At 42.6% G+C, this 27,965-nt stretch overlaps 1 protein-coding gene across 1 annotated transcript in view; it reads left to right on the top strand.

Moving 5' to 3' along the window:
- Positions 1–26,138, top strand: part of FGF9 (fibroblast growth factor 9) — a 29,076-nt gene extending 2,938 nt beyond the window's left edge. Inside the window, exons 2-3 of the mRNA XM_061457688.1 lie at positions 5,021–5,124; positions 23,213–26,138. Of these exons, the coding sequence (XP_061313672.1) occupies positions 5,021–5,124; positions 23,213–23,458 (350 nt within the window). The 3' untranslated portion in view covers positions 23,459–26,138. The remainder of the gene's footprint in view (positions 1–5,020; positions 5,125–23,212) is intronic.
- Positions 26,139–27,965: the final 1,827 nt, after the last annotated feature.

Here is a 27,965-nt window from a genome sequence, read left to right as displayed (position 1 = left end):
GCGCAACATCCACGCGTGCTGACGAGAGAAAGTGCAGAAAGTGTTTGAGGCAGCCACGGAGGGAGGGGAGTGGGGGAGTTTTCGCATCCAGACATTTTGCTTGACACACAGGCAGACGCTGTAGCACAGCCGCAGGTTTGCCTCCGCGGGTGCGGGCACACAGAGCGGGCGCAGTGCGGGGCCGGCGGCAGGTGTAGGGCTGCCACGGCGCTGTGCGCACCGGCAGCAGGGGCTGGGGGGGGCGACAGCCCCGGGGGAGGGCCGCCAGCTGCTCCCTTCACAAGGCGGCAGCGACCACGTTATTCGCGGCGTCTATTTTTACAAATGGCTTTCCAGCTGCAGTTGTAGGAGGCTGACAATTCCGAGGAGCAGCTATTCCAGCCCTTGCAGCGCCTTGGCTTTAAATAGATGTATTTTGTTTTTTTTTCCTTCCCTGTTTGTTCGCCTTCTCCTCCCCAGGACGCGCCCCTGTGATAACTCCTCTCTCACAGAGCGCGCCGGTGATGCCCCTGCTCGGTGCGGGTCGAGCAGACGGGGCAGGGCAAAGCCATGGCATGTGCTGGGGCTCCCGGCTTGTCTGGGGGCGGAGAAGGGATCACGGTGCTTTTATATGGGTGCCTTGGCATTGCTGTTGAGTTTGCCGGGAGGTCACCGAATAGCTGATGCTGTTTGGGTTTCGGTGATCGGAAGGTCTTCCAATGATCCTGGGAAGGTCGGCATCCCAACTCGGGAGCTACCTGGGGGAGCCCGGGCTGACTTGGTCTCCTCTCAGCGTGTGCGGGAAAGCTGCATGGGGGGAGAAGGCGGGGGGGTAGATCTGGGGGAGCGAGTCCGCAGAACTTTTCCTCCAGGAATAAAGAGGACAAAGAGAAAATCCCGGGGGCTGCGAGTAAACTCCTCCCTGGGCTCTGCCCTGTGGGAATCCCCCTCCCCGCACACACACACACACGCGCGCACACACACCTCTAGAGAGACATCAGATAAGAGTAATTCTTTTGTGATGCTATGTTGGATGTGTGCCTATTGCATACAATAAGCCGAGCCATATTGTGTGTCTATACTCGCCCGGTTCTGGGAGCCCTGGCATTTCGCAATTCTTGCAGCAAGATGCCCATCTCTCAAAGAAAAGCTCCCTGGGAGAGCCCGGCTCGGTCTCCCCCGTAATGCGATCGCAGGTGATCAAAGCCTTATCTCTCCCAGGTCACAAGAGAAAGATTTTTGAGGCAGTCTCCTTTAGTCTAGGGCATTTGGAATCATTGTAAATTCAGGAACCCTGTAACATTGGAGAGGCGTGTCTGTGCGTCAGCACAAGTACTGCATGCACAGCATTAAAAAAATAGGAGCATGCAGGAAAAGGAAATAAAAAAAAAGCTTGTCAGCAGGTGACCTCCGTTCCCCGGGACCTGCTGCTGCAAGGAAGCGATGCGTTCATCATCCGCGGGAGCCGCGCAGCCGCCCGCCCTCCCGCCACTCCAGCACGCCCTGCCCGCCCCGGCCCTCGGGTTGGCAAGAGGGTCGACCGCCGAGCAGAGCACGGGGCTTAGCTCCGGCAGGAGGGCCCTTCTGCCGATGGATGCTGGGAGCAGGGGCTGCACCTTCCACATCTCCCGCATCCCCAACCCGTTCTGTCTTCGGGGAGAGCCGGCAGACCAGGGCGAGGGGGGGGGGGTGATGCATGCAGAGGGCTCTGACCCCCGGGAGCGGGAATCGGGGGGGGCAGGTTTTGGAGGGGGGGCAGAGCCCCCAGCAGCTCCCACAGTCTCTTCTGCTATTGAGCGTTGCGGAGGGGAGGGGATGCGTGCGGGTGAGGGGGCGAGGGCGCTGGAAGAGCCTCCTGGGGGGCCATGGCTGTCTGCACTCCCGCCTCCTAATTGGCATCCTGCGGAGGAGCGGGCGGAGCAGTGGCAGCTGCGAGCGGCGGGACGTGTCCCCGCGGCGCGCTCTGAGCGGCCGAGCGCCGCAGCCGTGGGCGGGGGGAGCCGGGGAAGCCCCGGCCCAGGACTGGCCTCCCGCAGCTTCCCAGCCGCGAGGGGCTGTGCGTCCCTCGCCCCTCTGCTCTCACCCGGGTGGATGGCTGCCTGCCGAACACACGGCAGCACAGCCCCAGAGACCCGCTCCGCCTGCGGGCCCTCGCCGCTTTCTCTCCGCTTCCCCTGGAAGTCGTACAAAGAAGTGGCTGGCAGAGATGCTCGTTTACTGTATTCGTTGTCTTGGATGGTGTGTTAGGGTGCTCAGCGGAAGCTAAACTCCTTCAATCTAGCAATACAAAGACAGCCAAAGACAAAAATGTGCGAAGGGCGGAACAGCAACAACAAAAAGATGCATAGCTGTAGAGATGTCTGTTGGTTAAAACCAAGGCAAATGCTTCTGTAGGTCTGTTGTTCACCAGAGCTAGACCAGATGGAAGTTAAAATTTCACATTGTGTAAGCGACCCACCGCCTCTCTCCTGTGACCCTGGCAGAAGAGCGCGGCTACCTTCATGGCCACACTGCTGTCCTGCTGCCATTCAGCATTGTCAAAGCTGCGTCATGTGGAGGAAGGTGCATGAAGGGCTGATGGGGACATGTAAAGAATAACTTTCCCCAAAAGTTTCTTCCTAACCCCTTTGTGGAGGAGGAGATCTTTGCCTTGAAGTGGTTTCATTAAAGAAACAGTGTCTGACAGTGTCTGACAAGAAGATATTCTGCATACTAGGTACTGAGACAGTTATTTCCTCTCTACTTTTTTCTCTTCCCCATTGCTTATAAATAGGGCCTGAGCTTCTAAAGTTTGCAGCTGTCCTGATTTTTGTTTGGTTCATCCTCATTTTGAATAGGAATATCTATTTTAATATCTGGTTCAGGTCCTAAGTGCCATCTCTATATTGCAGAAACCCTGCAGTGAAAATATTCACTGGAGTGTTGGGCCACATCATGCAGTCCTTAAACTGGCAAGATTCATGTAAGACTGCATGCTTGGCCTCAGAAAATCTCTTGAAGGACTTAACAGCATGGCACACACAACTTGCTGTGAATAGGCTTTTGAATATTTCAAATTAAGAAGTCTCTATTCTGATCTCAAAGATCATACAATCATAGAATGGTTTGGGTTAGAAGGGACTTTAAAGATCATCTAGTTCCACGCCCCCTGCCCTGGGCAGGGACATGCTCTTGCTCTTTGCCAAGTACCATAAATTAATTTTCTGCGCTTACAATAAGATGTGACAATGCTTTTTGTGTTCTTTTGACATGCTAGAGCAGCATGCACCCAAATATTTGAAATGAGGACAGCATTTAAAGACTACATTTATACAGAGGTGAAAGATGCCAGACTTCCTAACTTAGCTATAGTATGGTATAATACACACTTCACGTAAGATTTAACCTCAGCTAAAATTGCTTGGTAATATGTATCAGGTAATATGATAGTTTGGTAAAAGCTTTACAGAAAAAGCCTTAGTAAGAAATCTGGAAGTATTGCATGTCCAGATATAATGGGAATGTTTAAGTAGTTTCAATGGAGCGATTGTATCTGAGATACTACATATACCAGATGAACAGCATGCTACCACTTTTTATTACTTAAAAAAAATTCCTTAATTACTAAATATTTCCTCCCAGTATTTTTTATTTGTGCATATGTAGAGAATAATTTAAGATGCCCAGGCCTAAAACCAGGGTTATCAAAACAGTAAGAATATGGTGTTTGTAGTACTGAATAATATATAAGGTAATGATCAATAGTCCCTTACAGGGAATACATTTCATCTTTACATTAGCTTGGCTATAAATTTTCCCTATTGGCTTCAACTTGTGCTGTGTTCAATTTATGTGATTCATGCCTGTTATTGATTACTGCACAACTATTTTGAGGAAGATGCCAAGTTAATTGTTCAAAAAAGCCATGAAAGTGTTTTTTTTTTAGTGGCCATGTGAGGCTCAACAAATACTACATGGCTGGTTTATTATTTAATCTAAATATAGTTTCCATTAAGCTTTAAAAATAGTTACATGGTGTGCTTAGACATGCAGATTCACAAAAACATATTGAAAATGCTACTCTAGGCTTTATTTTGTGGCTCAGAAAGTAGCGTAACGCAGGAGTGTTCTTCTGAGCATTGCTGGCTAACTCCTGTGGAATCATTAAAGTCCTACACAAGCATTCCCACATAGGAAGCAGTTTCCATTTTTTCCACACGACTTGCAGGCTTATGCAAGGCTTGGCTGGTAGCATCCTCATTGAAGACAGAAGGATGCCAAAAAATCCCCAAACCTTCTTTTTGATACAGATACTTGCTGTACCATGCACATTGATGCTGAACCTAGGAGCTTTGTAGAAGAAGGGCTTCTCTGCAAAACGTTCTTGTCTCTGATGCACAAATGTCCACGTGAGCTTGTTGTTATGTGCATGGAAAGAATTAATCATTTACACACTATTACTTACGTTTAGAATATATTAATTTTCAAACTTGAGATGAGTTAAAAATAACACCAGAGGGAAGAGTTACTATCTAGACAGAAATGTGTGAGACTATACTAAGGATTTTCAGTTCTCAAGCCTCTGGAAGGTTATACTGTGAGTAAATATTTCCTCATATTCATGATGCCTGGAAGTAGATCTTTTGGTTCCGTGTGTAACGTTCTTTATCTGACAATTCTGATTCAAATGTATTTTTTCAGAATTTATTTTGCAAGACAAATTTCACAGGTTCTTTAATACTATTTTTTCTTTGCATGTATGACTTGTGCAAACCAGAATATGACCGACATTTAGATCTGTGTTTAGAAATGATGAGAAGGACTGAGAGTAATTTTTTAATTTGGTATTCATGCTGTCTGCAATGCATCATTCTAGCAGAGACTCAAAGAACTTCACCGGTCAACTATTGTACTTAAAGATACATCTATTTGTTCCTCGTCTTCCTCCAAACAACTCTGAAAATGGGAAATGTGAAAATAGCTGCTTGTTGCTCAGGGATCAGAAATAAAGTCTTTCAATGGAAACAGTATGTACATTGTTTGTTTTTCCTGCTTTTTATAGGTATACTGGAATTTATCAGTATAGCAGTGGGCTTGGTCAGCATCCGAGGAGTCGACAGTGGACTCTACCTTGGAATGAATGAGAAAGGGGAACTGTACGGCTCGGTAAGTTCCTGATAGCCTTGGGCAGTTGTGATCCTTATATTCTATGGGAAAAATACTTGCCAGCTCCTACAAGCTCCCATTGCATTAGATGTTCTATGAGCACTGTTTCTGTTCTAAATATCTTGCAGTCTAATTCACAGCAAGACCCTGTGGGTGGTATAGCAAATATGGGAGAACAAAAAGGGGACAACATCAGGAATGAGTAATAATGCGGATGAGCAACAATTTAGATACAAGCAATGGAGACTGGTGGTCAGAGTTGGTCGCTGAAGTCAAAAGGAAGTATTGTAAGATTTGTAAACATGTCCTTTCAGTAAAGACCTGAAGTGAGACCTTTTGTGTGTAGGTGGAGAGCTTTCTGGGAACTGACGAAAGTAGAGGTGGAGATGAAGGGTGGCATATGTGGATGAGAAAATGAGAAATAGGAGTGGATAAAAGTTGTTAAAAGGTATAGGAATGAGGACAAAAATTGATGGTCTTGTCCTGAAAGTTTAGCTGGTGGTCTCTGAGGGATGGTGGCAGCAGGAGAGAGTAACGGGTGTGAGGGATGAATAAAACTCCCACTTTTAGACATGGGAGTTAGGCTGGCAAACCAGCCTACCTGCAGCTGATGTCTGACTGTTCTTAGCAACATGGCCTTGTGGCAGAAGGGGGTGTGTGTGTGACCCTTACCTGGCAATAGTTGAGACATCTGATGTATTACACTGGGGTTCACACCTTGAGTATCATCATGAGGTCATCATGTGCAGGGAGAATCTGAAATCTGCTGAAACAAAGCAGGCAACTCCCCAAATAGTAATGGGCAGGCTGCCTCTTCTACTAGCAATATATCAGCCTCCAAAGTTGACAAGGACTTGAGAAGGAGTTGTATTTGAGGAAGAGGATGGCAAGTTTGAAAAGTAAGCAAGTGCCTAGAGTGAAGGGAGGCTGTGTATCCACTGGGGTTCAGTAGAAACATGGAGGAGAAGGTGGCAATAGTCAACTGATTGTGGAAATTTTGCAAAAAGGCTAAGCATGTGTGGCTGAAGGTACCTGTGTCAGAGGGGAGTAATTGTAACTGGGAAAAGGGTGGGGAGGAAACTGAGTGGGGCAGCAGTGAGAGTGAGAGGAAATGAGATAACTGGACAGGTGAAAACAGAGAAAGAGGGAAGTTCAGCTTCTGTATACATGATCTGTGGTGGAACATGAAGCAAGATCAGGAAGGGCAGCAGAAGTGTTTTTATAGGGGTGTCCACGTTCACTGATCCCTTCCTAGTAACATTTTGTGTGAGAAAGGGAAGATAGAGAGGAGAAGGGGACTGTCTTCTGAGTGAAGAACCAGCTAGGGGAGTAAGCCAGGAGGTACAGATCATGACAGTGTATGTGGGAGGCAGAAGAATAGGTGGTAGAATGAAGGTCAAGGCTGGGATGAAGAATGTGTGGACAGGGGAGAAGGGGAGATGCAGAGATGGTGAGAGCCAGTGAGTGGGAAAGGCCAATGAAAAGCCTTTACTAAATGGCAATATGGAGGAGGAAAAGGTTGGAAAGATGGAGCGGAAGAGAGAAAGCAAATGAATGCAATGACAAATGTGAACAAGTTGCCTGTGAAGAGTGAGTAAGTTGTCGTAAGTCACAGTCCTTGTGCAGCTGATGAATGGGATAAAGAACTGGTGAAGTCACAAGTACTTTTATAGCTCAGGCAGCAAGAAGGCAGAACAGCAACAGTAATATGAATCAATAATGTTGATAATCATCAATAAGAGTAATAATCTAAACAGATAAACATAGTAAATCAGTTACTCTGCACTTCAGATATTCAGAAAAAGAAAATGTGGGTATTGATAGAACTCAAATGCATAGATTTGGAAAAGCAAATGTTACATTACTTTTCTGTGCAGTTTATATTTTGCGTTTGCAATATGGTTGACTGTCAGAGTGAATTACTCAAAGCATTCTTTGCCAGGAAATATGCACAAGAAATCATTTGTAAATTACTAAGCTTACTGTATTAACAAACTAGTTGTTTCATGAACAGCAGTTCTCAGGGAGCCTGCTTTCCTAGGATTTTGTGTCTCACAGTCCAAGATGTGGGTCTCCCTGACTTTCAGTCCCTGCAGAACACAAATTTCTCAGGCTTTTGTGTTTCTTGTATGAGAAATAGACAGTGTTAGCTGTCCCTGCACACTAGATTCTCAGTTTGCAGGGATTGCATATCTCACCACTCCCAAGTGGGACCTGCAAATGTCCCTCCTTTACTCTGGCTCTGATTAGTTGTAAAACTGATAGGAACTTAATTTTCTTAAAGACCTTTGCCTCCTGATTGAAACTGGTTGAAAAGCTAGGGAAGAACAGACAGGCAGGCAGATGGATGTATAATATAATTGGATAACCTTTTTTCCCTAAGAAATGACACTAGAAATATAAAGCCATTCATAATGGAGAACTGGCAATCTACAGGGCCAGAATGCAAAGTTCAGGTTAAAATCTGATGGATGATATGGATTATTGTCAGCCTCCAGAGATGGGACATACTAAAGAGTGATGGTAATTGAATTACATTACTTCAAATGAAATATAACCTCTAATGGCTACTCAGTGTGATGATGCTTTAAAGCCCTGTCAACACTAGGAATCCTAGTGCCTATATTTCAGCAACTGTCAGCTCTCATAGAAACACTGAGATAAGCAGGCCTCAGAGCAGATTTTCATGAAAATTGGCTGGACATTTTTAAGTGACAGTGTTTTGTGTTTGATTTCGGTCAAGAAAATGCAATTAATTGAAAATAAAGTCCTGTGATGGGAATACATGTTGTGGTTTGAACCAGAAGCAAGCACAATCCAACACAGAGTTACCTTTCTGGAGAGAGAGATCAGTTTAACTGAAATTAGTTTTGAGACTGATAAGTGATAAGCTGAGGTTTAAGTTTTTCACCTGAATTAAGTAGAGCAGTCACTCGAGTTGAACTGTTCTGTAGCCCCAGCAATCTGTCCTTGTGCTGCCTGTACCAGGAGTTGGGTCCCTGTGTCTTGGTTTCTTCACTCAGGGCTGTCAATAGCACCAGCTTTGTCATGGAGCAGGTACACTTAAGAGGCTCTAAACATGTTGTCTAAGGTGGGAAACTGTTTTCTTAGCAGCCTAAGAAATACCTGGTCCTGCTCTACAATAGCATTTTGGATCTAAACAGGTGTGTTTCTGCAAGCATTCTGTATTGCAGCACTTGATGCCGTCAGAATGAATGCCCTGTGTCTACGACACTATCATATTTATATTCAAATTGCTGTATGAAAAATATGTTAGGTGTGAATCAAACCAGCATCCTAAAAGACTTCTATATTCGTGGTTGAAACATTTGGCACAGGAAGATTTTTCCCAGCATATTTGTGGTACCACTGTAGATGGGACATATGGTGAAGCAGAGCAGCCAGGACGGGTGATTGCTGCCAATTTTCATGAAAGGCAACAGTAAAGACAGTTTCAGCATATCTTCATCCAGACGTGTTCCCATTGGCCTTCTCAAAGTGCTGCTTTCCTCCTAGATTAGATGCTTGACAGCCTCTTCCCAACTTGTCACTGTTATAGCAGTTCCTACTGCATTTTCTGATTAAAAGAGTACAGTGACACTCCTGCTGCTCTCAGGCAGTGATGTATAACATAGGGTGGCTGTTGTCAGGTTCCTCCTCATCCCACAGATTTAGCCAGGGAAAGCTGAAGGTACATGTATATGGTACTGCAGCGAAGCCAGTGGTAGCGACGTAGGGATGTCTTGGAGGCTGGTTAGTGACACCTTTCCCTCTTGTCTTGCTCTGTTCCTGCTCTCCCTTTACCTTGCCTTACCCTTGCAGTCTGCAGCCATGATGCATCATATTTCACAACAGCTACTGTGCTTGTCACTGGAGAAGAGGGAACTACAGATAGGAGCCGAAGGGTGTCAAGACAAGACACAAAGACCCTTTTCCTTCTAGGGTGCCAAATGATTCTTGCCGACATCTCTGGCAAAAGTTAGCAAATATGTCTTAACTATGCTTCTTGGTGCCATGCCATGGAGTGAGGGAGGTCTTTCTTATAAGTCCTAGGACTTTCGTGTGCTGTCCCACCCTCATGCTGCCCTGTACTGCTGCCCTTGGGAATATTAACAGCAGGCAGTGATGCTGGTGTCTCCATTGCTCCTTGGGTCCTTGGCAGGTGGCAAAAGGCAGCTCAAGCTAGATGCTCAGAAGGAAATAGGGAGTTGGAAGATCTGGAGCAGCTACAAGGGGAGCTGTGCAGAGAGGGATGAGGAAGGCAGGAGTGCATATGGTGGAGTTCTTGGGGAAGGGGAGAGGGCTAGCAGTGCTTGGAAGGAGAGGGGAGAGGACTGAAGAGGGAGAGGCTTCATGTTTCCATAGAGCAGCTGGGAAAGAGCCAAAGAGCCCAGATCTGGAGTCAAGGAAGGACGCTCCTCACCTCTGGGTTTCAGACTTACGGGGTGTGTGCAGCAAAGTGAAATTTAGGACTGCTTATAATAGGGTAATAAATTGCTGTCCTTCAAAAAATCAGTGGAAAACTTGTTTGTCCAAATGTTTTTGGGACACTAAATCCACCTTTTGCTCCTAAAACTACGGGGGAGAGCGTGGAGGAGACAGAAAGAGTACTGTCCTTGAAGAAACATGTTTTCCCAGTAAGAGTGCAGGGAGGTGATGATATGCTGCTTTATTGTCCCAGCAGGGCTGCACCTGCAGTGCTTTGTACTTTTGTTTGGGTCTCCACAGTCCTGGAAGGACTACACGGCTACAAAGACAGCCAAACAGAAATTCTTTTGACAAAAAAGGGACAATTTTTCATAGTTTACTGAAAATTGGTTGGTGTAGGTAAGGATTTGTTTAGCTGCATTCTAAAAATATCTTTTATGTTCCTGTGCAAATAAGGGAAGGAAATTGTTCAGCCCTTCAAATGGTAGGTCAAGGTGCACAGAAACAACGTGAAGAAAAAAACAGGTTGAAGGTGCATGTTGGGAACAGCATTTGGGTCAAGTATACAGTTGCTACAGATACCTAAGAATAGGATAGATAAATAAATTACCCTGCAGTGTTATTCACACTTCCCTGTTAAACACCTCTGACCTAAAGCAACTGAATATGCCTCAGATTGATTGGGTTTTTTTTAATAATCTGGAATATCTGTCAGTGTACACACATGTACCTATGGGTGAGATGAAGCATGACAGTTGCAGCACACAACTCCCTCCAAAGGGAGAATTAAGTGCAATTTTCCTGTGTGAAAGTGCAGACTTCTAGGCTGAGAATGGTCAGATCCCAAGAGGAGTAATTGTTACAGCAGCAGGTTTAACATCCTTCTACTTGTTTGTAAAATAATAAAGTGCCTTTTGGTAAATGGTACAAATGGTGAAGGGGCAGAGGGCAGTTCCTGGGGGTCTGGGCTTCCAAGAGTGGTCAGACTTTCCACATGAGCAGTGTTGCTCAGGAGAACCTGACCCTCCTGTGATCAAAAACCCAGTGGTGTCTTTTAGCAGAAATAGTGATTTGTGTCTTCCTGAGTAAATCTGCTTTAAGCAGACGAGTTGCAAGAAGGAGGCCTGTAGCTAATTCTAAAGGGCAGACTTTGAGGTCTGAAGAGGCCCAGTTCAAAAAGGTGCTTATGGTTCTGAATGTGAAGGAAATGTGAAACCTTGTCAGAGATGCAGAAATCCTGTGAAAATGGTATCCCAGCAAGGGTGAAACTGCTGGCAAGCATCTGGAGACTAACAGGCTGTGGGTACTTGGAAGAGAGTCTGTGAGGAATGGGAGACGGGCAGGTTGTAGAAAAGCACATCTTAGAGGTGTAAAAGTACTGGGTTAAAATGGAAATTGCGACAATAAAGCTGACTGGGGCCCTAAAATATACACTAAAATATAAGGCAAAAACTTTTTAAGGTATGTAATCGGAAAGGGAACAGGAGTCTTTACAAACATGGTGCATTCAGGTAGGAGTGTAAATGCAATATGGTCAGAACGTGGCTGCTAACTGGGCTAGCTGGTATTTCTGATAGACTCCTTGGTGGTAAGGTGGGGCTGGGGGATTCCCTGTCTTGTGATGAACAAAGGGAGCATGGGCAGCCAACATCACTGTTAAGAGGCTATTTTCCCTCCACCCATAAATCTCCTCCCTTCTGCTGTCACAAACATTTCTGTTGCTACTTGGTGAACTGAACTGGGGAACTGGAAAATAACTTGGCCAAACAGAAAGGCTGTCTTTGGCCACTGTGGTCCCCTCCTAGGTCACTGCAAGATGCAGTGCAGAGGTGGGAGCAAGCCTGGGAGAGGGAGGGCTTACTTCCCTCCAAGGCAATGCAGGTGTTTGCCAGCCTTGAGTGTTTGTCGTCCCATAGCTGTGTGGTTTGTGATTGGCTGGGGCACAACCTAGGAAGCTGGAGGGTTATCAGCCTGATGTGGATTGTGCCTGGGGCGTAAGAGCAAGAGTAGAGGAGGACCTGGAAGTATGTGCGAGATGAGTTTATTGAAGCTGGATAAATAGTTTCAGGCAAGCCTAGCATTTTATTTTGGGTACGAACTTCTTTTTCTAGAAACAGGAAATACGGCTGTGCTAATCTGCAAGGCTGTGTTAGGTATGACCCATAGAAGAGAGCATTCGCTACAGTGAGTAAAATGGGTGTCAGTAGAACACTTTTGTGATAGATGGTGAAAAAATTGAGAGAAGACAGCAATGAGGTGTGTTGAAAAGTATTAGACTGAGTGGAGCTTAGTGGAGAGTGGAGCTATTAGTGGAGTTTTTATGGATTGGTCCTTGGACTGGTTTTATTCCCTGCTTTTATTAGGGACATTAAACATCTTGCCATAAAAAAAGTAGTAGTAGTGTTACTGAAATTGTTGCAAAATTGGGAAGGCAGACAGAAGGCAGTGTCACAGAAAAGACTTGCTGATCTGAAGTACCCAAAATGTTTACGCATGGGGCTCAGGAAGAGCTCAATTGGTGCCGCTGCCTATGGCTCTGGTAGGATCCAGTCTAAATGCAAAGTACAGTTGGTCACTTGTGTTAAAGAAGATGAATTGAAACTGAAACAGGTGCAGAAAGGGCTTAATGGAATGATCAGAAGGGTGAAAAGACAATCAAATGATGAAGTCTAAAAGTCTTGGCTTATTTAGCATGCAGAATGAAAAGAGAGGGTATGCTCTTGGTCTCTGTCAATGCGTTGAAGTTTAATACCAAGGAAAGAAAAAGTCTTTGAAATAGAGGACAAGAATGAATTGGTTTGAATGGGTCAGAAGAAAGCTTAGGTTGGATTATGAGGAACTGTCAGGTCATGAGGAAGTGCGATTTTGAGCTGGCCTGAGGAATTTTTGCAGGGAGGTGGGAGATGAAGCATAAATGCTTTTTCCCTGCACTGTACGGTAGGAGACAACTTCATAATTGTGGAAGCCTATTGTGTGGAAGGTGTAGGTCCAACAAAAGCCCTGAAACTTCAGTTACTTGGGAAAATTTGTCTAGAGCCCCATCTGCTTCACCTCTGCAGATAGTCTCTCTCTAAATTTGGATAGCAGCTTTGCTGAAAGCTGAGTACTGTAAATGGTTCCTCTCAGGCTGAGGATGAAAGCATAAACTGCAACCCACTCAGCAAGGTATGAAGGACTTTGCAGAAAATAAAGGTCTTCTGAGATGTGGGTACTGGTGAAGGAAGAATTGATGGGTGAATCCACACATTTAACACAGGTAATATGGGAAAAAGCTCTGTGAGAAAATGCAGCTATTGTGGTCTTTTTAAATCTCTGTTTTTAAAACCAGAATTTCACAGATTAGAACACCTGTCACCAAACAGAGACACCTGCTGATAGTTTTCTGTGGGATAGAGACCACACTTTTCCTCAGATCTTTGATTTTCCTCAGAAGACTTCATTCCAGATACTTACTAAGTCTGAGGATCATTTTATAGGAGAGAAAACTCTCAGTGATCTCTTTATCTTGGTGTGCAATTCTGTGCTGAACTTGGATTCTCACTACGTTCCTGGGACAGGAAAGTGTAAGAATATCTCCTACCTAAATTATATATATATGTGTGTGTGTTCATGTGTATGTGTGTATAAAGCTAAGCTTTGGTAAAGCGAGATCCTCCTCAAACCGTAATTTCATGTAATAATTGCTTTCCCCTAGTTAAAGGATTTTGTGTTCTTACAAAACCAGGGGATTGGAGGTGCTCCTTGAGGAGGCACCAAGGTGATCTGACACTTTGCAGAAACCCCATTTCAGAAAGGGCAGTCCTGGTTCCCTGCCTCTGCTGTGTGCTTCTGCTTGCTGCAACAGCAGTACTTGTCTGACCTGTCAGAAGGCTAATTTAGAGAAGCAAAGCCACAGAAGAAAGCTTGGAGTTGCTTTTTTGCAGGGTTGCTTCTCTGCTGGTTTAGCTTCCTGAACTGGCTTGTTGCCTTTGTGGGCAAGCACCAATGCTCAGTGGGGAGAATCAGCTGCAGTGTGGGGTGGGAGAGGCGTTGAGCACTGCACTGTCCGCAGCGGGTAGTTGTTAAATGGCATAACTGCATCACAAACCCAAATCCTACCCAGCAAGCAAGTGTAGGGCATGTTCAGTTTGAATGTCTTCAGATTAATTTCTTTGCAGTTGTGTAGCTCCCCAATCGTTGCAGCCCTGAATGTTTCTGGAGCTAGCCGTGATAATGATATGGAGGTGTGAAAAGGTTCAGTGTCTTCAGTTGATCTGAGAATACTATGTTGAAGTGACATGCTAAAAGGGCATCATCAGCAGTGACATACTGAGATATGCTTGGGGATTATTCGCTGCATCAGATAAAGATCTGATGTGCTCTGTTTCTGACTCAGGAGCCAGTGGGACGTGAACATGGCACTCTTCCCCACTTTACCATTCATCATTTTCAAAGGCAGAGTAGAAAAAAGTCTGCCCTGCAGGGACTTCATTAGGGATTTTGTCTAGGTTGAGATTTGCTTTGCAGTTTGAATGTGCTCAGGCTGATTTGGTGATGTGCAGTAATGCAGTTCATTTGTGTCTCATTCAAAAAGCTCAAGAAATAAAGCTTGTTACAGTGCAAATCCATCCATTCCCCCCCCCCAAGTCCTTTGGTTTCTTTTTCTTTCTTTTTATAAGCCAGACCTCTGCTGTTACTTTTGATTTGAAGATCAGATTTTATATTCGTATTCCATGACTGCTGCTAAAGAAGAACTTGGCTTCTGGTGTGAATGCTGCATGCTTTTGGGGTCTGGCCCAGGATGTGCATTCTTTAATCTGCTAAACTTTACTCTTCAAATGTTACACAATTATGGAGGCTACAGTGACTCAGGAGAAATTTTTACTTGTTTCTATTATTGTTGAAATGCCATTGACTTCAATGGAATCAGGATTGGACCTGGTCCTGTAAAATCACCAATTAATTTTATGATTGTGTCAGCAGACCCTGATCCAGATAAGAGCTTTGCTCAATTCATAATTTTAAAAACCTAAATCCAGACAAGGTTCCTGCCTGTGAGAGTCTGCAGTGTAATGACAGTCTTTTAACATGTAAGTGTTTATTTCTTTTGTATAGCAAGAGGGATTTTGGCCTGCCGATACCTTTGTTAGGACAGCATCTAGTGTATAATCTGGACTCAGAACAGGAAACTTACTGGGCAAGATTTAATGAAAATCCTTTGAGTCATTTTGGAATACATAAATATAAAGTTTTAAAAAAATCATAATTTTATTTTTGTCCTTGTACTTCAAAAATTAGAGTTCTTTGAAAGGTTTGTGTGCGACTGATACATGGTAGACCAAATGCCTGGTCCTTGAGCTCTTCAGTCACCAGTTCTGTTGAAGTTGTTATTATTTTTTTTTTTTTTTTTCAGACGGATTGACAACTTCTGTCACCAAAGCTGAAATTAACTGAATTAACTGCAAGACTAAAGTTTGACCCACTGAAAGACAGGTCCCCTGATGTGTGTGTGTGAGGAGTAGGGGGCTCACAGAGGAGCTTTGTCCAGCACTTTCCAAATGCTGGGTTAGATGTGTCACTGAAAACAAGTCAATGCACAGCAATACCAAAGTTAGGTGTTTTTTCCAAGAAATTTTAGAGAAATCATTTTTGTCTTACTCATAAACTTAAACACTAAAGATTTGTGTATCTAGATCCATGACTTTATTGGTGGGATTGCCTCTTGGAAAAGGAATAGGGGAAATCCAGAGTCATCTCTGGAGAGACCACTTATGAGAAATGTTTGCCAATGGAGGAGCACTGCTCTCTAAAAGAGCAAATGTGACATGTTTTCTTCAGCAGTAGCTCTTTGAAATGTTGGCTTTTCTTTGTGTCCAAAAAGGTGGGAGGTTAAAAGGCCTAATTTTTAAACAACTTAAACTGAGTATAGAATTGAGTCTGGCCAGGTAAAGATCTTAGAGTACCAACCCTTTGCTGTACTGTCCACCAAAACACTGTAGATTTTCAAATCTCTGACAAACTTATTGGTTTCCAAGACTCCAGTGCATGCTTGGCATTTCAGTGAGGAGGAATGGGTCTTCCCAAAATGTGATAGCCCATGATGTTTTGTTTGTTTGACAGCCCCCATCCAGAGTAACAATGTGGTCACTAATGTCCCTGTCCTCTGAGCTAGTATCTAGCAGGTAACTTTACATAAAATGAATAATAAAATATAGAGTCAGGCTTTTATTCATCAGTCCTTGACCAAATCATCTTGCTGAAAGAATAAAACATGAAGTACTTTCATAGTGTACATTTTTATCACCACATATGTATTATAGTTTAGTCCCCGTGGAAAAGTGTTTTATGAAGGACCCTGAGCATTCTGCTCTTTTTGTGATGGTACTTCATAGCTAAGGGATAAGGTGCTCCTCTGATGATGGATAAATACAGTTTGGGGTGTACTCACTGAGTGCAGAGACTCATACAGATAAAGTACTTTTTATCACCCACTTTGTACTCTTTCAGCATGTGAGTTTAGCTGCAGACTTGTGCAAAAGGCAGCACTTTCTGCTGAAGGAGTGCTATCTTTCCTTTGACCCAGCATTCTGTGCTAAGAGAACCACAAAACAAAGTAAAAAATACTGACAAAACACTGACTCTATACTCCACATTAGTTCTATTTAAGGAGAGCATGTTTTATTTAAAAATCTCTATTCACTTAGAAGCTTAACTAGTATTTCAGGCTAAAGAGAGTGTGTGTGTAGCTGGAGGATAACAGAGCTGGTTTGACACGCATGTTGTCTTTCGATAGAAGAGAATTTGTGGAGTGGGGAGTTGAGGTAGGTCAAATTACAGCTTTCAGTAAATCTGAGCATGCCTGAAATGGTTCTTTTAATGTCTTAAAATATTTGTTGCCTTTTTATCATTGCAAGCCTGATCCAAGTTCCATTTAAGCTGATAGGAACTTTTCTCCTGTCTTCTTTAAAAATTGGCTCTAGCCCTCGTATCAGATTGCATACCACCTTGCTTTCTGATTCTTGGAAGGGTTCAGCCAAGCGTTATGAATTAGATGCTTAGATAACATTGATGACTGCAGTTCATGATTGTGCTAGGAAACAAAAAATAAAAGAGGTTAGAAGTGTGACTAGTAAATGGCACAGTGTGGGCCCAGACCTGCTGGCGCAGGAGGGAGGGGAGCACACCTGCTTGTTTATCATTTAACAGTTGAATTTGTCCCAGTCCTGCTTCATTGTGGTACAGAGAGGGAAGGAAGCTCTTCAGCTTCCAAAAAAATGGTGTTGTGACAGCTTACGTGACCTGAAGCCTGTCCATGGAGCTTTGTCATGACTCCCAACAGCAGCCCAAGCAGACCTTAGGTGTTAGGTGAAAACACGTTTTTATCTAATGCACTTCGCTGGGCAGATCTGAGTCAAGCCTTTGCAGACCTAAGCATGGCTGCTGGTAGGCAGTCTGTGCTGGCAGATGAGAGCTCAGGCACAGTGGGTTGCTCTACCTATAATGGTTTCATGTCCAGGAAGGGCATGCTTAAAGATTGACAGATGCTGCAAACTCGAAATCTCAAAGGAGTGGATATCAGTAAGACTAAGAGCTGTAGATTTGGCAGTGGCAAAAATGGATGGAGATCTGATTGGCATCTCATCCTCCTGCACCTCATGTCAGAAGAGCTTTGTAAAAAACCCTGTGATAGCGTAGTGCTGGATTCCAGTCTGGTCCCCCCAGAGGAGGTCCATGATGGAGCGGATAGCAATGGAGTCAATAAAGGAGCAATGGGACAAAGGGGAGAATTAAATCCCTGATGCACTGATGGTTTCTTGGGATTTTATTCTTGATGTTGGAGTCCTCTTGCTTTGTTCAGGAAGCTCTGCTTTTCTGTTGCCTTCATCAGGATGTGTAAGCCATGTATCTGTGTAGCTACTGTGGCTTTTTATGATAACAGTCCTAAGGGAACCAGGTTTTGCTGGGTCTTAGGGACTTTGCAAGCTTTCTGTGTGGAAGATGTTAATCTCATAACTCCTCCATGGCAGCAGAACAGTCACACTTTTTGTTTTTTTTTTCCTAATTGGTGATCTATGTATAATAAAAACTTTATACAAAGTAACTATAAATTTAGAAGAAGAAACTAATATGAATACTCCAACTCTGTGAAAGTACAAAGTGACCTCAGGTAGAGAGAATGCAATTACCCAACTGTTGTTTTGCCAGGACATCTTGCCTAATTTCCCTCATTTTATGAAAGGAGCCACAGAATATGAAATGCGTGTGAGTGGGTATGTGGCTATTGTCTTGGTCTTCCGGATGTGCAGGGTTTCCCACTGTCTTTCCGAAGTGTTTGTGGAGAAGCACTGACACAAACACAAAAAAAAGCAATCAGCTAGTCCTTTTGACAGACTTTTTTTCTCATGTTCTGTCAAATTATTGACCAAAGTTTTCTGAAAGAGCACTGCTTGGAGAAACTGTTCAAAGAAAACTCTGTGACATCCACCAAGTCGGGCAATGTGCTCAGTTTGTCTCGCACTGCTCTCTAGCTTGGAAAGGAAGGTGATGCTGCTCAGACACCAGCATTTGGCTTCTCACTGTGGCTGGAAGTTGTCCACCCAGCCAGAGACTAACAGGCTTAGCATGGGAGATCTGACAACACCACAGCAAATGCTAAACTACACCTTTATTATGATAACTCTGGATGAGTGTTAATTATTAGCTGAACACTGTATGTTCTAGAGGCTGTTTACATTACAGCATGGGAAGGGCAAACTTCATGTAAAATGTGTGCGTTTCTTGGCAGAACACAAAGAAGACCAGAAAACCGCTTTGGAAGAGAATAGGTTTTTTTTTGTTGTTTCTCTTCACCCCATATGCAGTTTTTATTAACATCATGCAGATATAATGAGGGATTTTCATTAACTTATTTAGAAGACTACATATTTAAACATGATTTTATTAAGACAGGGTGGATTAACACAGTGAAAATGTGCAGCAGGTATGTAGGAAGTGCTGACTAGATCGAATACACTTCTTGTTAATAGTTGTTTGGACTTCAGGATTAGGCGTTTCCTTGTGTCTCTATTGAATCGATGGCATAGAACAGAATCATTTGCTCGACATGAAAAGTATTTGTTGTGATTTTAGGAATGATGGTCTGAAGAGGTTTCCTTTTCTCAGGTTACAAAATAAGTTACAGCCTTGTAAGGTTATTTAAAAGAAAGAAAGAAAAAAGGAATATTGATATAGGACCCTGTACTGTGCTTTCAGTCACTAAACAGCATAAAGGTCTTACCATTCTTTAGTGTCACGAAACTGTTCTCTGAGGAGTGCACGTGTGTATTTCCACTCACTTTCAGTTAGTTTCATCACAGGGATATTTATTTTTAAACAAGCTGGCAAAATTTTCATTGTGATGGCTGTAACTATGTACTTTATTAATTTACAATCTCACTTTTAATCAATCCACCTGGAAATAGGATAACATAACTATTTTTCTCCCTGGTTAGATGGTGGACAATTTAGGGAGGGAGAGATTCTGGGCTTGCTAACACTGACCAGGCAGCAGCAGACTTGTGAATTAAATCTGCCTTAGGTTTTCATACCTGTGACATGTGCATCTTTGCACAATTTAATTATTTGAAAATTCCAAGGTAAACAACAGGTTAAAAAACCCAGACAGACAAAGTGTGGAAATATAAAAATGAGAATCTATTACTTTGTAGTGCAGTACTGTATGAGCATTCCTCACAGAAAACATGTGGTGTGTGGTGCAACATCTTATTTATATAATTTTGAGGTCACCTCCTTATTTGGCCTTAGAATTAAATGATTTGATCAAGGCAGGCAGCCTCCCCTTTCAAAGGAATGTAGGTTACTTTCCATAGATGTTCCAGTTGGATATGTTTGGTATTTGTGTCAGCGTTCGACAAAGATTGTCTAGTGATGTTAAGAATGGTGCAAGTAAATATTGGCACTGGAAAAATTATAGAGAAGTCAGTTGCTGGAATAGAAGTATCCAAAAATTGCTGTATTCTAGGGCTAAATCTTGCTTTTCGACTGTGCATACAGGGACTTCCTAAAAGTCATAGCCAGGAGGGAAACTGCAAGTCATTTGTGATCAGGAAACACTATCTTCCCATACAGAGAGAGCTGGCTTTCAGCAAGACTTTCCCATTCTAAACTGGTGAGGCAAGAAGGTGCTTGTTGGCAGGGTGGGCCAGTCTCACACCTGTATTATGCTCATTTCTGGCTTGAATAAAGGCGTGTGTGCTCAAAACACAAGAGTAAGCTAGTGTTAAGTACTGCTGTGGTAGCACCTGCATGGTTTATTGGTGGACTTGGCAGTGTTAGATTAACAGTTGGACTCAATGATCTTAAAGATCCTTCCAACCTAAATAATTCTACGATTCTACATAAATGACTATCCTAGTGGATACTGGCTTCTGTCTGTCATGGTGTTAGATGAGCCATTATTATAAGTATCTCCACACCAAGGGAACAAGGGTATGATGGAATTTTGGTCCCCACATTCTTTATAGGGCCTGATCCAAGTCGCCAACACCAATTTACTCCAGTCAGTGGTCTGACTACAACCAGAATTTCTAGGCATCCTAGAAAGAAACAGTTTGATGGACTTATAAAGAAATTATTTCGCTTCTCTGAAAGTGTGATTATGTGTCCCTCTGCATCTGAACCTGAGTCCTGATTGCTCTGTCAAGTTCATGTTGAAGTATTTGCCTACTGTTTGTACACAAATGTTTGAGAATTTTGATGAAAGGCAAAAGAGATGTAGCTGTGTTGTGAGAGAATAAAAAGTAAAACCAGGATAAGCTTGTAAAAAAGATTGAGTTTGTAAGCTTGTAATCTATTGAACTCATCCAGAGCACAGTACGATACCAACCCTCTTATTCAAGATCTGCTAGTTGAGGGTACTGCAGCACTATTCATGATCCATCAAACCTGTCAGAGAGAGAAGCTATTTTAAAATGTCTCATCCAGGGCATGGGGAAGTACTGTTCTTGCAAAGATAGAAATTTATGAATGCTAAAAAAAATGCAGATGAAGTGAATAATTAATGAATTCAAGACAGAACTGAAATATCTTTCAAAAATGTTGCTATTTTTAGCAAGGAGTGCTTCTGCAGTGCTTGTCATGTGATCCTGTTGCCTTCTGAGAGCAGGAGAACAATTTGAATTAGTTTCTCTTTCCCCATGGACCTATAGGCCAAACATATAATATGACTTAGCATCTGCCTTGCAGCAAACAAAGTGATTTTAAACCTCATGCAAAATAGAGCAGTAATGAAAGCTGTACTTAAAGAAAGTCTTTATAGCAGCTGAATAGTTTTTATAGTAATTTTTACATTGAGGCCGTACAGGGGGGCTACCGCAATGTGTGTAACTTTCAGCTGCTGCTGAGATCCAGTAATACGCATTGTTGCTGCAGTTTCTCACTGTTGAAGGACATAGAGGCAATTATCAATAGGAGGTTACAGGATCTGGCCCATAGATAATGTTTTAATGTAAACAGATTTGTGCTTCTTTTTCCTATAACCTATGGAGTGCTGCTGTGTTTGAGCTACTTTGCACATTAAAAATGTTATAGTCAGAAACACCTCTAAAAGCAATGGTTATATACAGCTGGCCTGTGCACATGCTTGTGTTTCTACACGTGCTGCTCAGCTGGACCCACAGGGAGTGAAATCTCCTGGTCAAACTGCAGGAGAGGGTGCGAGGGATGGGACCACCACTGTTGTCCATCACAGGCTCCTCCTGTGACTGTGCAAGCTGCAGCCACCCTCATCCACACAGGGACATGGCTGCTGCCATAGTGAATACTCAAGTGTTTAGTGTCTGAAACCTGGTCCTGTTGTGGATTTCTCTTTCCTGAAGGGTTATGATGTTCCCAAAGCCGCAAAAACGGGAAGTTAGGAGCTGTGTGCTCGCTGCCTTTCTTGCCTGCTGGAGTTGCCGCAGGCAGAATTTAGAAACTCTCCAAATCCCACACCTTGAGGCACTGAGGAGGACCTTTTGCAGCCCAGTACCCAGTTCATAGGGGTGCAGAGAGGTGCTGGCTTGCTCTCCCCACTCATGCAGGGGTTGTTCTCCCCAGGATGATTCTTGGGTGGAATAGTTCCTGGGTGACTCCTGTACCAGGATGGTTCAGGATGGGTGACTCCTGTACCACTCCTGAAACAGGATGGTTCCTGGATGACTCCTGTAAGGTGCATAGTGCTCATTTGACCTGGCTAGGTTGCTGGTACCCAAACCTGCTAAGCTGCAGAGGTCTACACCAGAAGCGGCATACTAGCCATGCAGAGCAGCAATGAAAACATCAGGGCTGAAGCATGTTGCTCAGGGAAAGGGTTTTGAGATGAGTCCCTTTAGCAGAGGTACCCCCAAAGGCTCCTACAGCCCCAGGGCAAGCTGCAGACTTCTTCAGTGATAGTGGGTTTTGAGAAACTCGTGGGTTAAGCCATGGACGGTAGCTTCTTGGGTACACTGGAGCCTGAGCTGTGGCTCCTTGGTTGTGTTCAGGCACACATTTACAACTCTAGGTGCTGTAAATACTTTGCTGCATCTGGGCCTTGGTCTCCATTTTCCCTTCTCTGTGTATCTATCTAAAAGGACTGTTTTAGGATTTAATGTCTGTAAAGCACAGAGCTTTGTAATAATTAGAAATTGGTCCTCAGCTGGAAGCTGAATTTGGTCAATGTGACTGCTATTCAGCTGAGAACTCTTGTTATGAAAAAATATAATAAATTACCATTTTTGTGCCAAGTGAAAAAACTATTTCCAAGCTAATTTTTCCAAGCTTTCCATTGGCTCTCACATGCTAGAACTCACTACCTTTTTTCCAGTCTTTTTGCTCAGTCACTTATGTGAGTCCTTCCTAAATTGAATCCAGTTATCAGGTGGCTTCCCCTTAAGCAAACACCATCTATTTAGACCAAAGGATGTAGCAGGGTACACACAGACCGAGTAAGTGGATGAACTGAAAGCCGTGGGAATCTGTGGCAGGGTGATGTGGCAAATGGTTGATGTCTTCAGGAGATCCCATCAGTAGGACAGGGCACAAGGACAGCCCTAGTAAAGCAAGCCTGGAGGAATTTCCTCACCTAACTTCATTACAGCACATGGGATTTGTACTCCTGTTTGAGGCTGTCTTGGGTTGTGGTTCTGTGATAGAAATAATAAAGCAAATGAAGGGTAGCAAATTGTATCTTTTTACACTAATGAAATGCATTGAGTTCTCATGCAATGAAAGGACACAGAGATCTGAAGGCCCTAAATTGTGTTACAGTGCTGCAAACCAGTTCTAATTTTCTTTATTTATGTCTGTTTGTTTAAATGTATGCACTCATAACTGAAGCAGTTAGTTACAGAAGTCCAGCAATATCGAGGTGCTTGGGAATGATCAGAAATTAAAATATCTGGTTTTGGTTTTGCTGTTGCTGTTTTGATTTGGGCAATGATACTTGGAGAATCATTTTTGCTTCACATAGTTATCCACCCTTGTGACTGCTTAATGAAATACCAAGCAATACTGCTTTACTTAGCTGAAACTGGGAGTATTGAAATGGTTCATTTTGTAAATTGGGCAAGGAGGTACTGTGAAAACAGTAGTTCTTTCAAAAATAACTTTTTTTTTTTGTGGCTCTCTATCTCCTTTACTACTTATTCTTTTCTTTCCACAGGAAAAATTAACCCAGGAGTGTGTATTCAGAGAGCATTTTGAAGAAAACTGGTATAACACATATTCATCAAATCTATATAAACACGTGGACACTGGAAGACGATACTACGTTGCGTTAAATAAAGATGGGACTCCAAGAGAAGGGACTAGGACTAAACGGCATCAAAAATTTACACATTTTTTACCTAGACCAGTGGACCCTGAGAAAGTACCGGAACTATATAAGGATATTTTAAGCCAAAGTTGACAAAGACAATTCCTTCACTTGAGCCCTTAAAAAGTAACCACTATAAAGGTTTCATGCGGTGGGTTCTTATTGATTAGCTGTGTCATCACATCAGCTCCACTGTTGCCAAACTTTGTCGCATGCATAATGTATGATGGAGGCTTGGATGGAACATGCTGATTTTGTTCTGCACTTAAAGGTTTGTCCTCCTGGAGGAGAGCCTATGCCCACTCGCTTGATTTAGTACGAGAGGGAGCGCGAGAGAGTGAGTGCGAGAGAAAGGGAGAGGATGAATGGGAGTGAGAGCGCGAGAGAGAGGAGACAAGGGGAGGAGGAGGAAGAAGGCCTGATGCATGCTGGGGAATAGACACGCTTTTAAATTTTTGATCAGTTGTACTTTGTCATATATCAGCATAGCTGCCATTCTTTGATTCATCAGGATTTTTGGCTGGTGGCCTGCTCAAGTGTACGCTGCATTTACAAAGGCATGGAGGGTGCAGTCTTACTTAAACAAGAGACTTTTCAGTTAATTGCTCTCTGGGTCTCACCCCACTGAGTTTAAAGCAAAGACCTCTTAGTAAAAAGATAAAAATAAAAAGTTAAATTTATTTATAGAAATTCCAAAGGCAACATTTTATTTATTTTATATATTTATTTATTATATAGAGTTTATTTTTAATGAAATATGTACAGGCCAGATAGGCATTTTGGAAGCTTTAGGCTCTGTAAGCATTAATATGGCAAAGGCCACTATGAACCTGTGGTAAATTCATGCAAGTAAATATAGAGGTGCATGGATAAAAAAGAAAAACAACAATAAAAAGGTAATAATAATAATAAATTCTAGTGACCCTCATGTACTAAAGGCGACAATCTCTTTTGTGCCCGTATTATTGTACAATTATGCACACCACTCATGACACTGAGTCCTTACACTTCTGACTGCTTGTTTCATAGCTTACCCCCAGAGGATTAAAGAGAAAACTGGGTCTTCAATTTTTTTTAACGTGTCTGTAATATTTCATCTCTGATGAAGTGACTTCCTACATCGTTGTAAATTTCACGGCTGTGGAAAATACAGGAGTTGGAATATATTCTACTTGTTAAAACCTATTGCAGAGTATACCAAAGCTAAATAACAAATAGATAAATATGCTTTTTTTGTTTTTTCCTAAAGCAGAGTGTCAGAAACAGCATAAGTAATATCAACAGTTGTACTAATTTTAAGATTCCACAAGTAGCACATAACGGTTTCAGAGGGCAAGAACCAGGTTAACAGGATCACTCTTGTAAACATGTTTATTTTTGCACTTGGCTATCTACTATGAAATTATACAAGTTCCATAGGGGTCATTGTAATATCTTTTATGGAAAATTGCTTTCAGTGTGAACTGTCATAATACTTGGTATTAGCACCCTTCCTAAAGTAAAACTTGCAAAATGAAACTAATAAATCTCTATCAATAATAACAATGAGGGGGACAGTATTAGACTTGTTATTTTTTTTATCCTAAAGTATGTTTAAGTATTCATGAACCGTAAGTGAGCTGACAGTATGTAATATTCAAGGGATTGTAGCAGTTTATGTTAAGCACACAAACGTGTTGGTTAGCAGTTACCAGTTTGAAATTAATCCCTAGGAAGAGGCATTTTTTCCCTAGTACCCTGAAGAACAAAATAAAGTAGAGAAAATAAAACATGCAAGGTCCATATGAGAAATGCATTTTCTAGTTCTTCTATCCCTTAGGATTTTCATCCGGTGCCATTTAAGTCGAGGCATAACCTCTGCTGCTGGATGTGTAGGAGCATGGCTAGTCCCAGCACTCCTGAATGCCTGCAGAGGCGTGGAGGCTGAGTGCAAGTGTACTTTGGAGGAGCTACACGTAAGTTTGTAGCTTATTAATAATTAAGTAATTTTTGGTCTCAGGCACTCTTGTTCATGTGATAGATATTATTTGAAACTGAATTCTGTTCTGGAATAACTTCTGGTTTGGTGTCCTGAATGAACATGACCTTTCTGTACTTGAGCAGGTAGGAGGGCCATGTATCAAACCAGTGATATCAGTAATCTTAAATACAATGTGGCATTTGAATTTTATTACAGTTGTTTATGAATTACAAGGATACACAAATTACATTGGTTGATTTTTAGGATATAGTTAGACATACTTGTCTAGGGACTGTTATTGCCTGGGAATTTACAGCCTTCAATTGCAACCCATGAGTTTGTTTTCAACCCCTTGGAGCTGCTGAGACCTGCAGGCGCTTTGGCTGCTGCAGGTCAACTGGCTGCTGAATCATTTGTCTGGGTGGTGCAAAGCCATGTTGGACTGCAGGAGAAGAAAGCAAGCTTCTGTGGAAGACTAGGGCTCATTGCTCAGTGTTAAACAATCCTATCAAAAGGAAGGGAGGTTACAACTCTGATATTTCAGTAAATCTGACATTCACCAAGAAATTAATTGCAAAGGTTAACAATGCTATGAGTTGAGGCCACAATACTAGGCCGTGTTTTGAGTCTTAATCTTAAATTGACTTGGTTTTTTTAGTCATAGGCAAATCATTACTACTAGTTAACATGTTTTTTAATTATTATTCTTTTTCGTATTTTTCTAAAGAAAGGATTAAACCCAAGAAAAATGTTATGAGTTTATGACAGTCCATATGAATAAACTGTAACCGATTTACTCGAATTAATCCATAATGGTGTGTAAATACTGACTTTATGTAAATATAGAAACATGTAATTTAACATAGGCATCATTGCGAGACTGGATGATCCAGGAGCTGACAGTTTGCCAGTCCTTGCAGGTTCACTGGGTCATATTCAGCCTGTTTCAGGTAGAGAACAACAGGTTCTGCTCAGTCACTTGTGTAAAATGAGTTATTTCTGTTTATTTTCTGGTGGGGGATGCACAAAACCATCATCACCTGCATGCTGCTTAGCTCCTTTGCCAAAGCATGAAAGGGTACAGACGTCCTCCCACTCCTTATATGATTCTGTTAAAACAGGGCTGGAGAGAGCTGACATGGCAAAGCGTGGAGGCTTGCAGTGCTGCTCCTCCTGTGCTGTGGGCAAACAGAAGTCTTCATTTTCTAGTGCTGTTCATCTGGCACCTTTCTTGAGCACAGAAATTCACTTAAAGAGAAATCTGACGGAAAAACAAAAGAACAATTGGTGTTATTTACTTGATATTCTGTAATGGTGTGTAAATACATACAGAATTCTGTAATTTGTACAAATACATTGCTATAGAATTTTGAAAATTGGTATTACTTGATTGATGTCCCTTCAGAACATTTTCTTATAGCCATGCACATGTATAATAGGATTGCAAAAAGATGTCTTTTCTTATTTCTAGAAAGGTTGTGAGAGAGTTCCAGGAAAAGCGAAACAATATTTTCTGTGCCTTTTGTTAAGCTGGAAAACAGTAGGGGGTATTCTTTTGACAAGAACTGCATTAGCATTTCACCTGAAGCACATCTGTCTGGGCAAACAGCATTGGCAAAAGGTGATGCAGATCCAGAGCAATGATATTGTTTGGGCTGGTTTTGAGCTGCATCTGATCAGGTGTCAGGCAGCTCTCCCAAACTTAAGTGGGGTGGATGAAACCTACCAGAGCTGATCAGTGCAGAGAGTGGAGAATAAAAAATCAGAGGAAAATGGTCTTAAATTGTTACCAATTAGTGCAGAACTTTAATTGCCTGCCAACTGGAAGCTAAAAGCCTGACACCTTTCATAAAGGACTGGGTAACATCTTGCAGGCTGGAGATGGGACTTTCTGATATAAAAGGTCAAGCATTGCTATTATTCCCCTGGAAAAAGATGTGTTTAATAAGCATACAAATAGGAGAGAGTTGAAAACACTGCTTCTAAGGCAGTCTCTACGTTTCCTTGAAGACACAATATGGTAGGAGGTAAGAGAAGGTGCATCTGCAGCATGGCTTTCAGAGTCACTTGCTTCATCTTAGCTCATGCTCTCCTCTGCATATTCTTGTGTCAAGTAAAGAAGCAGAAATAAGGTTCAGCTCTGTTACCCATGATTATAGGAGTAGAAATAGATGGGCTGTGAACCATGCTGAATGCCTTTTTGTGTCAACTTCTGTCCCAGCTAGTTAATTCTCACAAGGTCCCTGTGAGGTACATTAGCAAACATGGAGACAGGGATATGGCCAGGCTCCTTAAAACTGCAGTTTTTTTTACAGAAATACAAGATTTTTGAATGTTTTAGTGAAATCTTGGAAACTTAATCCCTGCTGATGTAGTTGTGTATGTATAGGCAGCCATATTTGTAGGTAGGGAATTCAGGGGAAGAAATAACCAAAAACATCCTCCTCAATATGTTTTTCCACATGACATACTGTTTACTGATCTGAGAAGCCAGAAGACTTCTGTTTTCCAGACTTTTATATCTGTTCTTAAACTGTTTGAAGTCTTCATGGCTTTTTCACAGGTCAGTTCTGCCCTGCCTTGGTGTTACCTTTCACCTTACCATAACACTACAAGGTGGTTTTGACATTTGGCCTCTGA

The sequence above is a fragment of the Pezoporus flaviventris genome, unplaced genomic scaffold (assembly GCF_033815535.1).
Source record: "Pezoporus flaviventris isolate CSIRO_AGI_PZ_B2104156 unplaced genomic scaffold, CSIRO_AGI_Pfla_v1 ptg000025l, whole genome shotgun sequence".
NCBI lineage: Eukaryota > Metazoa > Chordata > Aves > Psittaciformes > Psittacidae > Pezoporus > Pezoporus flaviventris.
This window is presented reverse-complemented; position numbering and strand designations above follow the sequence as displayed.